General features: G+C 35.8%; 1 protein-coding gene across 10 annotated transcripts in view; it reads right to left on the reverse strand.

Moving 5' to 3' along the window:
* The window catches only part of LOC132544688 (disabled homolog 2-interacting protein-like), a 134482-nt gene that overhangs the window by 18190 nt on the left and 102852 nt on the right, over nucleotides 1-13440 (reverse strand). For all 10 annotated transcript variants that reach the window (XM_060208314.1, XM_060208317.1, XM_060208313.1 and 7 more), the window contains 2 exons: nucleotides 2945-3166; nucleotides 150-251 (listed from right to left, as the gene is read on the reverse strand). In XM_060208314.1, coding sequence (XP_060064297.1) covers nucleotides 150-251; nucleotides 2945-3166 — 324 coding nt within the window. The remainder of the gene's footprint in view (nucleotides 1-149; nucleotides 252-2944; nucleotides 3167-13440) is intronic.

Here is a 13440-nt window from a genome sequence, read left to right on the forward strand (position 1 = left end):
ATGTTACATCCTACAGTGACAGTGACAACAAAGCCACAGGAACAGTGCAGATCTCCCTGTAGTACATTAATTTATGTGAAATTCCTTACCTCTTTTTTGAGGGGACATTTTTAGCCTCTTTGACCCAGAGTTTATGTGAAATTCCTTACCTCTTTTTTGAGGGGACATTTTTAGCCTCTTTGACCCAGAGTTTAAGAGAGTTGTTTGTTCTTCTGACATTGTCTTGGTTTGGCTGAACGGTCTTTCTGAGGCTGTAAAGTATAAAACATCACTCTGACTAAAATACATATAATATTACATATTACAATTATCACAGTGATAAACATTATTATATAATATTACATTCTACAAAGTATCACTCCGTCTAACATACACAATATTATATACCACAACTTATCACTTTGATTTACATATTGGATTGTTCAACTTCAGGATCAATCAGCCTTATCTAAAACAGTACAGACAGTATACATTGTCAACTCATCAAACATCTGTTGGTGATGAAGGGCTTGGGATAACTCACAAGTACCAGTCTAATGATTTGCCAAATCGAGTTTTGGTTGGCAAACTTGTGGCAAGAGAAATAGGCTTAGTCTTGGTGACCAAGCACCATGATCTAGAGTGCGGGAGACCAGACTTAAGGTACAGTCACAGGTACTTTGGACCATAAGTGTCTGTCTGGTGAAAGTGTAGACTGGGAGCGGACAGTCGGGACCTTTATACAGACACAGACTGGCTGGTAGCCAGACCAGACAGGACCATGTGTGAAGAGAACACATGGACCAGTGTGGAATAAGATGTTATCTGTGAACAGTTAGAATCACATACACTTAGTACTAATGAGGCACCCAAAACAATCAGCTTAACACTTGTATAACACTAGCTTCTGTTAAAACACTCTTCTGATGCTGTAAAGCACTTCTCTGATCCGGATTCTGTAAAGGTCCATATATTGTATTGGTTCATTGTTGGTGAATTGTAAAGATAAATTAGATATCCTCAAACCTTGTATTGTATTCTGGATGATATTTCATCTGAAAATATCTATTCTTTAACTAACATTTATTTGATTGCTTATTCCCAGTAAGAAATGTCAAGAATTCCTGACAGGATTAGTTGGGCTATAAGACGTTCCAGTTCAACAATGGAATGATTCACTGACCCATATTTATCACTACCTATATATCAATAGCCATATTCATGTAAAATTTAATCTTTCTGTATTCAAGTCAAGATTATCCCGTATGCTTCAGTATCCACATTCAACTATTTATATTACCCATGTATAAATGATGAAATGATTGAACATATTCTCCAAGGAAGCCATCTACTTCTAACCTTTCAGATAGATGAAGGTTGAGTTTTTTTTTATTGGTACAGTAAAATCGTTTTTGATGGATGAACAAATTTTGCTGAGGGATTTACTGATCAATTTACTAATACAGAGATATTTAACCTTTGCATAACAAATTTAAAACCTCCAACATATTTTTATTGTTGGGCAGCTATATTTTCCCATTAAAGGCTAATACCAAGTGCAGTAAAACAGAAACGTTATAGATCTCCAGATTTTATCTTTTCACCAAAGTGAGGTAGATTATACATAAACCAGGACCTGACTTTCTTTTCAGAGATGTATGGATGATCGTAATGGAGGCGGATGTATCACAATAAAATCTGTATTTCAAAAATTGTAACATTTTATAATCGATCGATCACCTGAGTAAGTAGAGACTAGCGAATGAAGCCTACTTAAATCAAATCAAGGAAGACAAATGTGGGCAGAATAAATCAAAAGCTCCCTAACATCAATTCCGGCACGGCATTTCAGCCTCTCCTCCAGTACAAGTGAACCAAGTTCCAGGTATCTGTCTCTTTTGTTTCGTGTGAAGTTAAAGATTATTTGATTTGAGTGGGAGGATGAAGGATGTATTTCCGTTACAATGCTGTCTTAAGAACGTGCCGAAGATTAACCTCCTACGAATGCAAACAAAATGGAGGAATTTATCACTGGTTTTGTAGGCTAAGACTGATAAACGGACATATGGCAAACACCAAGGATTTATTAAAAGGTTGATAAGCTAAACCATATGATTAGCATCACTTACAGGGTCTGTCATTGTGATATCATGTCTTCAAACTACGACAAACTGCTAACTCATGCATACATAATCATGACAGACTCGTATATAATTAATTAATGTTCACACAATCATCACTTCCATTGATGCTGACGAATACATTAATAAATCCATCCTACTTCCCAAACAGTCAGATGTCATGTTTCCATGGAAACCAGATTTTTGTAATGGTTATGTTATGTCAGAGTAGAGATTAGGCTGTTTGTGAATGGTATAATGTTCCAGTGTAGAGGTATTGATAAGGTGGATACTGTGTCAGGGTATAATATTCATTAGTAGTGATCAGCACTACAGCACTGTTTATAAACAAGGACAAGTTCTGTCTCTAACCACTCTAGTAATATCTACTCTATCATAATGAAAATTGTTGTTTGATATTAAAAGAAAATGTTTCAATATTGACCAGAAATTCACACAAATCCTGCTAAACACAGCAAAAGTTCATATTTTCCTCATAATTTTGCCATTTTCATGTTGAAAATGTTTTGCTAAAATACGTAGCAACTGCTGTGGATTTGTTAATTCAGCACTTTGTTAACTTAGATAATAATAACAAGAATGATTATGTTGATGATGATGTTGAATGAATCACGTTTACATTAGTATTGACGGACCTTACCTGAGAAACGTTGTTTTGACTTATCTTAGATTGTGTTGAAATCAATACTGTTTTCGGAAGAAGTTTTGAAGATATACATTTGACATCACAGATTTACAGTAGGTGTTACATGACATTGTAAAGTAAAAAGTTGAGTGAAAAAATGTAGATTCTAACAAAAATTGTATGTAAAGTGTATATTTACCTGCCAAGCCACTTCTCACGCTCCTCTGCTGTGCGACAGGAAATGTATTTACTTCCATGTGAGGTTGCGACTTGGAAGCAGTGATCTTGTCCCAGAATGCTGCTGTGTAAGGGCTTGATGTCCAGCTCCTGGGACGCAAGGTCAATTGAGTGCATTGTCACAGAGTTGGTCAGTAGCGACTCATGTGAGCGAGATGACCTGATGCGAGAGTTGATGATGGACCTGAAAGGATACACCAAAACACCAACCCATAAGTCGAGTTTACTTCGCCAGTCAAAGGGAACACTCATAAATCTCTGAAATGTCGGTACTGTCCTCACGCCATTCCTGTGTCTACCACAGGGCGGCATAGTCCGTACAGCACTTTTGTTCCTATCAAACGGCATTTTCTCTTGTCAATATTGATACGAATATTACCAGCTTCGCCAGAGAATCACACAAACGTTAGATCTGTCGATAGCGAGATGTATTGCTAATGTACACAAGGAAGTATTTCCTGGTATGTCATTGTTAGTGTGTTAATGATACGTCAGACACAGATGCGATGCATGCTCAATTTTTATATAAAACTTTCACTACTTGTTACATTAATATCAAGATTCAGGGTCAGAGGTATATGTTTTTTACACCACACCACTTATATCACAGGTAACTGAGCTAATTCTCACACAAATTCATGGTAAATATGATTTCATGGTCTCGGTTTCCCTTCAATATCACAGCGTAACTGTACACCAATATAAACTCTCCACTATGTAACAGAAAATCTGTCCCTTACACGTTATCCTTTCATCCAGTTTTCAGTGGTAAAAATAGGCTTTCACAGGATTTTCTGAGGTAGGTTATTAAACCACATGTATATACAGAACACACAGTATGTAATTGTGACAGAAATGAAAGGTTTTTTTATGATGATCTTTCAAATCATGTCAAGTAGAAGAATTTGTGACCTGCCATAGGTAACTTCATCAATGTTCAGTAATGCAGACACATAAGACTGGACACTGGTCAACACAACCTCTGCCAACTCAAGTCGGACACATCTTTAGACGATTCTCAAATAGAATAATAATAAATGTTATGTCTCATCCATAAGCCAAACACTACCACACTGGCATTGGCCTCAACACTTCGAAATATTGGCCAGGTATCTCATGCATAGGTACGATAACCTATCCTGGCACTTAATTACCGCCAAAACACAACACTGAGGATGACCATCGGAGACTCGGGACAAACTCGAAACAGTCAAGGTGTCTGGCTGTCTTTTCCTACCATGAGATGAGTAATGCCCTACACAAATACTGTCAGCCACTCTCAATGTATACATGTAAAACGCCGGATGTACTTAGAATAAAACGCTGACATTAGCCGATATCTGATCTCAGGTAAAAAAGACAGGTAAGAGATTCACAGGTAACAGTATGGTTATAATAAATATCCTATCTCTTAATCAGTAATGACATTAGATGTGCAGCTGTATATGTACTGATCCCAATATCTTTACAGGTAACAGATTCACACCTGTATATCACAGGTATCAAATCTTCAGGTAAGATAAAGTTCTTAAAATTAATCAACAGAATCTTTGAGATGCATATCAAGTAAATATTCATTGAACATCAAAGATCTGTAATATCCCAGATTTGATTCTGCAGGTATCACCCACGTAAATGTGAAGCATCACTGACTTGTGTTACCCCCTCAATACCTGTGTTGTGTGTCTGTACATATCACCTCAGACTAATGATGATATGTTAGCAGCAGCAAGGAAGACTGTTTAGAAATTCTACATCAGATCTCGTCTGTATGTTATAGCTTCCTAAATTTACTAGCTTTGTCCCCTTGGTGATACATAAGGACGATTTCTTATGTATATGACAGGTATAGATTATTTATAGATTCACCTTGCCACACCTGGTCGCTGTAGTTGTAATTATACCATTATTAATACATGTGTTATGGCTGACACTAATAGCACACTATTAAATGTGTCTGCACACACACGCACATTAACTGTTTCTGTGTTTCTTTCCTTTACAGGTAAATGATAAATATTCAATATATTTGCAGAAGCTATAGTGACAGGAAGGAGTGACATCAGACAGCATCTATAGATGTCAGGAAAACAATGACAGAAGGTTAGACACTATTTCTACACACAACTGGTCTTCACCATGGCACGAATCCAAGTTAGAGAAAGATCGTATTGTAAATCCCACATACACCCACAACTCCTGTTTGACGACTCTGACACACATAAAATATATATGTTGGTGTATGTTAGCAGTTTGATGATCCTTCTCAATGTTTTTATGTACAAAACCAAGCAAGGTCTACTTCACACATCTAAGGTCAGAGTAATGAACATGTCACAGCCACAACAATATCTATTATCAACCACAATTTGATTTTCCAGCTGATGTTTGACACAGCTTGTTCCTTAGTTCCTCATGTACAGCAGTAGTATAGAACTATCCCATTTGATAATATATCCTCAAGTAACACAGGATGGTGAGGCTATCCCAGATGGACTCTATATCATAAACATTTTTATCACACAAGTCAAGTGGAAAGGTACTACATCCTTATTATATATACAATGGCTGGCTACCAACACACCCACTTAGGCCATCAGAAGTTATTGAAGTAATACTGGCCTATGTCCTGTTTCATACAACTTCAGTTCTTCATACACAAGCTGTCATGTCCAAACTGTTTCTATCAATACAGAATTATTCACCTTTTATCTTCTTATTTAGTTTAAATAGAGGAAATTCCTGCCCATCAGTACAGAAATTCTGTCCTTAATTCCAATACTTGCTGATAATCTGCAGTGTAACTGATGAATTTTGATGACCTCCAGCACCAGTCACCAGTTTGATTATACATACATCTCACACTGTCACAGAACAACTGTGTCAATATTTCTTCAGTAAAATCTATGAACCATGATGACTAATTGTTGTTTCCTTTCTTCCTCGAGTCATTACCTCTATAGTACAACTGATTATACATTTTCATTCATTCATGCATGACTTAATTCACACATATCATATAGTCTGTGTATCACCAGTTCTCCAATACTTTTCCAATTAATGATCACACTTCTGTAGTAAAGGTGCAGGGTCACTTCTATGAAAAAGTCCCCCTAGGACCTTACAAGAACAACATCTTCTATCTATGGGTTTATAACTTTAAAGAACACAGGTTAGGTAGCAGTCTATGTAATCCCTCCTTCCATGAGTATACCCTGTCATGAGTCAAATCACTCGACTAACTCAAAGCTTGCTAACTAAACCAACATGTGTGTGTCACTTTATCTCTCTTGTTTTGTCTAAATGCAGCATTGTTTCCCCTCCCATTTGCACGTGCATTACACAAGGGTATGATACATGTGTGTAAGATGCTCACTCCCCTCGACAGCTGATAGGCCCAGGGGAGTGCTGAATATAACAATACATGTCATACTCAGCAGCACTTTCTTCTAATCTTGTCGTAATCCTAGAACTAAGTCTTGAAAAACCACAAAATGCATGTGTTCATATTTACGAAAAAAGAACTATGAAGGTTATTAAAAAACATTCAAACGGCAATGTACAGTTAAAAGAGACAATAAAACATCTTATAAAACAGCTACAGACAGGTTTCCATATATATATCAGCTGTGAGTTAGCGATGGAATCTTGGGTTGTGATAAGTATGTGAGATAACGTGGAGTTACCCATCTCAAAATTACCGAGATATGTGAACATCTCTTGTTCAATTAGGATACTTGATTAAAGAACCATATCAGTCCATGGTGTCCCAAGTTTTGACAATGATGACATATTCATACTAACATCACTGACAGCTCCTCAGAAAGAATGTGGATCTTACAGAGAAATGTCTTTAATGAAACTTCAATATAATCTGCTTATAAAAAGATTTCCTGCTTTTGAAAGCTGTGGCATGTTTTGAACAATGTACCAAATAGTTGCCTATTAACACACCGATTGAAATAACAACACTTAAATGTGCTAATTTCTTCCAGCCTCATTACCAGATACACTAAGCCATAAAGAATGGGCGAAGATAACTGTTAGGAGCCAACATCTGCCTGTGTATATTGTGTTGGCATGACGAATATAGCACAACACAGAGTTCAAATATGGCTACATGTTTAGTATATGAAGTATGTGTTAATATGGGTACTCCAATTTGCTAAAAGGCAACAATTAGCATTCATTTGTAAGCACATGAAGGGCTTCTCACGATAACACCAGTATAGGTACAATCAAGTGCATCCCACGTAAGTCTATAACAAACAGTTGACAAGATAACTTAATTAGCGAGTGTCAATAAATGTACTTATATAAATTAGCGAGTGTCAATAAATGTACTTATATAAAGTACTTACAGTATGTATGACTTGAGATTTGAATTATACACAACAGACAGTGATTGGTTGGTTTTGAACTGAAGTCTGGTGTTACTGATAACAGAAGGTCAATTCCCCAGTGCAAACTCCTACAACTTTACCCACCAGTACAGAACAACAGACCTAGAACCTAGAACAGACTTTCAACCAGTAAAACCACAATATACAATACACAGGTCATATCTGGATTCTCTCACTGAACTACATTCACATTTCTAATGTTTTCCTAGGCAGAATGGCACAGCTAGTACACATTTAGTACAATATACATATACAGTATATATATATCAATAATTTAATAGAATGCATCATATACAGTAAAGCTGTTGATCTGAAAGTTCCAGATTTGAATCACCTGTCACAATTGTACCCAAATTTTTATATATTATAAATGTTCTGGTTTATGTTGATTTTTCACTTTCCTCCTGGAAAAGCATGAATGATTTAATAAAAATTTGGTGGATATAATCACCATTAATGGATGGACAGCTCTATAAGCATCCCTGAATGATAACACACAGACAGCAGGATTCCAGATCTCATATCAGGTCATTATAATCCTATTGGCTTTAGTCCCCATCTGATTAACAGACACTACCCAGAACACATGTCTGCCGGCTGTGTTTTTATGATCTACAGGGGTAATGTTTTATGACCTTTGGGTCAGCATGACCCTCCTCTGTTGATTATCGTTAGTATACAGTGGCAATACATTGATTTCTGAGGATTATTATAGTATGTTGATTTTACTTGACATGATAACTGCCTTGCCTACTGTGTGTTGTGGAGTTCCAACAGAATTCTACAATATAGCCATATGGACACAGAATTGACTGGCCTAGTAAACTTTGACAGTTTAAATGGCTTTTGGGATTATTTTTGGTATAGAGGACCTAGCTCTTCTCATCAACAACTTGTCAAAATCTCAAACTAAAATTTTCTCGGTAAGATTCACAATACCCCTTAGTTTTTGTATTTCCAATTTCACTTACCAATAACTTTGTTATTTTTCCCTTGTTTGTAACTAGGTCTCCAGAATCGGATGTTTCTACAAATTTCAATTCTTTTCAAGTCTACAGTACTGACTGACATAGAAAAAGCCTATGACCCAATTGAATTTAACTCAATTCCACGTTTCACTGCCTGTTTGTAGTAACAAATTACCATATACAAGCCATGACCTTCAATTGAATAGACAAAAATCCAGACCACAAATTAAACCATATCATCCCTAAATGGTCAGCTGTGTGTCCAGACACACAGAATGCCATGATAATCTTGACTCAGTGTCCACATGCACATTTGACAACCATTGATTTTGGCCGTGGTAAGACAGCTATATATATTGATCTCTAACATGTGATAGTGACCGAGACACTCCCAGGCTATGGGAACAAATCTCTAACAATCACAGATTACCAACAGCTGTTGTTGTCTCATGGTCGTGTGGCACCAGTAGAATTCTCAAATCCACCGATTCCAGTCGGACACAGGAGGGATGATATCTTTATATATCTGGAAAATCCTGCTTTATCATGGATTTGATCCACCTCTCAGACACTCAGTTCTTGATGAGGGATCTCAGCTGATCAATAAAACCACAAAATACATATATCTGACACCAGCTACTGCTAAATCAAGCCTATTAAAACTGTTCACAGTTCAGTGGACATTTTTATATTTAATAGTGAAATTAATAACAATTTAATTTTAACTTGAAACAAACTGATTATGATAGTAGACAGGTACTTACCTAAAATGCATTGCAAAGGTGAAGCATCACAAACAGCTAAGTACCAATATAAGAAAGGTGCTGTGTCTTACACTGCTATCAATCACCATTAACATACTCAGAATATGAATCCAAAAGTACTGTGAAAGTCTTTGTTGTTCTTGTTCCTGGTGTCTAAAGTTTTAAACTGTATATCTAAACTGTTACCAAGACATGACAGGAACAGAACTGATGGCCATATAGTCTCTAGTAGAGCCAGCACATCCAGAGGTCAACACCTGTAATGTTACACACCTGTCAACACCTAATGTTACCTGTCTCACTGGAGTCATAGGTACATAATATTACAGGTGATTTACAACAGGCAGGTAAGTACAATATGGTCCATAAAACACTGACCACAACACACTGCTTCACTAGTGCTGATAATGGTCAACAACAGATCAATAAGCTGGACAATACCCAGGAGTGACTGACCACCACTGGTCATTGATCAGGGTTGTGGTTGGCACCCCATAATGATGATGACCTCTATTCTCTGAAGTGACCAGTCAGAATGCCATTGACAGTTCTGGGAGAACAATTCGGAAGCTAGGGTCTCAGATGTAACTGACCATTAAAATAGACTATACTGACCGCACAGACTTATGGGAGATATTTAAACACCCAATGGTTGCTTTCTGTGTTTGAGGACAGTCCAGTGTTTGATTATCAATAGATCGTGTGTAATATCAAAATTTTGAGTCAAATTGTTTCTGAAAGTTGCTGAAACCAGATGTGAAAAACAATCAAGAAATATAAGTCAGAGAGAATGATTTGCATCATTAATTTTCAACACACCTTTAAGACAACAAACTAACAAGTTGTTTGATTTATAAGCCAATTTTATAAGGATACATTAGTGACTGTATTTTCTAAACTAAAATAAAAATATCTTTCTCAGGTGATCAAACTTCCAAAGCACAATGACCACCAAAAGTCAACGAACAAACAAAAGTTGACATTCAATGGCACTGACCTGTCATTATATATAATATCCTTTTATCTTGAGGTGTTATTTCCACTGACTCATTTAGTCTTTTAAAAACCCCGTTACAATTACCCTTCAACAATGTTTTACCTTCCGTAAAAATATGGAATAAAGTGTTTTATGTGCGTAACTTCTGTGTACACATTGCTAAAAATATAGGTTAATGACCAAACACATAAACACAAACATTGAAGTGACATCACACTTATTCAGCAGCAAAAATAAAAACCGTATCTTATTGCAGTACTAGAAAGAACATTGACCTGTCAGATAGTCAAGTTCAGATTACGCCTAAAAAAACACACTTCATATGAATGAGAAATTCAAATCATATTTATTTAAGATATTAACTTGAGTATTAATGTACGAACGAGCACCAATTAGGTTGTATTGTTGGCAGCTAAACTCACCGCTCAACAATGAGTAAATTTAGAACCCTAAGGATGCCCCTATTGAGTATAACACAGTCAGTTCTTGTATATTTCAATCAGACAATTTATCTTTTTGTTTTTTTACTTCCAAATCTTAAAAGCTACAAAATGCCTAATTGAATGGGAAATGATCTAGACCTGTGCCAATTGATCACATCAAATTTTTGAAACAGAATACATGATCTTACCAAATTAACCTTCAAATTCTCTTTCTAAATGTAATCTTGTCCAAAACTAATATTTGTTCTGTTTAAATGCCAAGGATAATTTTTGCCTGTATTTTTCTTTGAAGCATGGTTGGTGTGATAGAGGGAGAACAAAGTAAGTATTTATATACACAAACCAGTAAATCAGTATATATATATAGACCTAGAAGTTATAATTCTCTATAGTATATATACTTTTAGTGTGTATATATAGCACTGCCAACATCAACATCTGAGAGGCAAGAATGTTCCCAAACACTGCCAAGCCATAAGGGATTAGTACAAAGTTAATAAAACTCCTGTCTTTAACAAGCAATGGGGAAAATATCTTCCAAGGGACATAACTTTTGATATATTCATTGCGAAAGTTACATTAAAACCTCTTTAACTGATATCAAGATTTTTTTCAAATTACTAATAAATAATACTATTTGACGTTAACTGCTTATTCTATTTTTCATAAATGTAAGTTAATACAATTATAATCCTGGCTATCAGGGATGTATAATTGTATAACAGGGTAAGTACATAATCAAACATATATGTACGTGTGCTATTAAAAAAAGATATGTTTTCAGTAGAATAAAACAAAAAAACTTGTATAGGCTAAATGAGGGTGGTGGGGTGGTATATTAGTAACAAACTCGCCTTTAACCTTGACGTACCAGGAACAGACGTGAAAAGGTATGGGGTCACCTAACTGACCAGAGTGATTAATGTAAGTCCAAAAAACTTGTTTTAGCAATTGTTGTAAAATAAATAAAGTTTCCTTGAATTTTTTAGGCCATTTTCATATCCCTTTTACTTCACTGTAAAAAAATTGATAAAGTCATATGATAATCATGACAGTTGCAGTTACAATAAAAAGGAGAGGTGACAAAAACCACACGCCCCCTGCCAATGTAATGTAAGTGTCATACTCCTCAGTCACCTAGTGGTCAAATGTAGTGGTGAAATAAAACAGTAGATTCCCCAGGGTACTTATACAACAAAGAGATCAATTTCCCAGTTATGTAACGACCAGGACAATGGATGACAGCTAATTGGAACTTAAGAAGGATAATTGTATCATGAAAATTTGTATTGCTCAAGGTGTGTATATTTTGGATATACAAAAATTATAATCAGACTGTCTGCTAAAAGTGCCTGGTGGGGACATGTGGATTAGGGATCAGGTATAAGGGGTCAGGATTAAGGGGTCGGGATTAAGGGATCAGGTATAGGGATCAGGATTAAGGGGTCAGGATTAAGGGGTCTAGATCAAGGGATCATGCATTAAGTTGTACAAAAGCTGCATGTCTTGATCTTCATTAATGCAATACTTTGTATGTTTTGCTGTTATCCCATTGACTGACTCTTCAACTTACAGAATAAACTCAATTAAATTGAACTGCTGTGGTGAGATTGATAAATATGACAATAGTTTTAGTAATTATGGATACTTACTAATGAATGGAGCACATATTTCATTCGTTCAGACATCATGATTGATAAATAGTATTTGATAATTTTTAAAATTGTAAAACATAGAACATTCATTGTCTTTGAGCTGCTACTCATTATAATATCACTTAATTTCTTGCGAATCTTGAATAAGAAATCAGTTTTTGCCAGAGGTCTATCATGCTTGACAAGATAATGAACAGGACATATATATTGTATTACTGACATCAGTCATGTGGATATCTTGTTCCTCTGTCTGGGAATGAACTATTGATGAAATTTAAAATTCAAATGATTGAAGTTTTAAATCAGGTTTTAAATCAGCTCTTGATCACTCAATGTAAATAACTCAATTGTCCTAATGGTTCCCTATGTATATATATACATAGAGAGAGAGACAGAGAGAGACAGAGAAAGAGAGAGAGACAGAGAGGTAGAGAGAGAGGAGTTGTAGTCTAAACTCAACAATATACTTACAGTATTTTGTTTACCATGTTGAAGTTTTCCAGTTTGAATGTCTATTTTACAACACAAGGTCTAAAATCCCTGAAATACTGTAACACAGAGACACTGTGTATGTCCTGGTACATATCCATCCATCCTCTGTGACAGACCTACACCTGACTAATATAAACCAGTAATAGTCAAACTCCTACAGGTTACCCAGTGGTCACATGACCTTGTACACCTGTATACAGGTAGATACCTATATAGCTGGGACAGCAAAGCAATCTCCCTGTGGGTCTACTCTAGTGTTAATACCCTTGTATACTGAAACTGTAAACAGGTACACAAACCTATAGTTAAGTGTTTCTCACTAATTAACAGGTGAGAAACATACCTGGATTTAGACCCCAGGGTGTTGGATGCCATTGGGAGTGAGATGTATTTAAACAAGAGACTGAGGTATGTGTGGCAAGGTTTAACATCTAATCACTGTTCCTGTCACTATATCATTAATATATCAATATACCTTATTAATACATTTGAAATATACAAATATTTTTATATGAAATGGACCAGCCAGTTAAAAAATGGAATAAATTGAAATTTGTTATCATAGACACCTAGTCCAATATGTTAATCAAATATACTATAATAGATAACGTATATCAGTGTTAGTCACATGTTACTCTATTCTCATCACATGGAATTCACCACCAATTAAAATATCTCCTATCCTGTTATTATCCTCAATTTAATTCAGCATACAAACACACCATAGACTGAATAA

Source organism: Ylistrum balloti, unplaced genomic scaffold (assembly GCF_031769215.1).
Source record: "Ylistrum balloti isolate Yb309-2 unplaced genomic scaffold, AGI_CSIRO_Ybal_v1 Utg369806, whole genome shotgun sequence".
Classification (NCBI taxonomy): domain Eukaryota; kingdom Metazoa; phylum Mollusca; class Bivalvia; order Pectinida; family Pectinidae; genus Ylistrum; species Ylistrum balloti.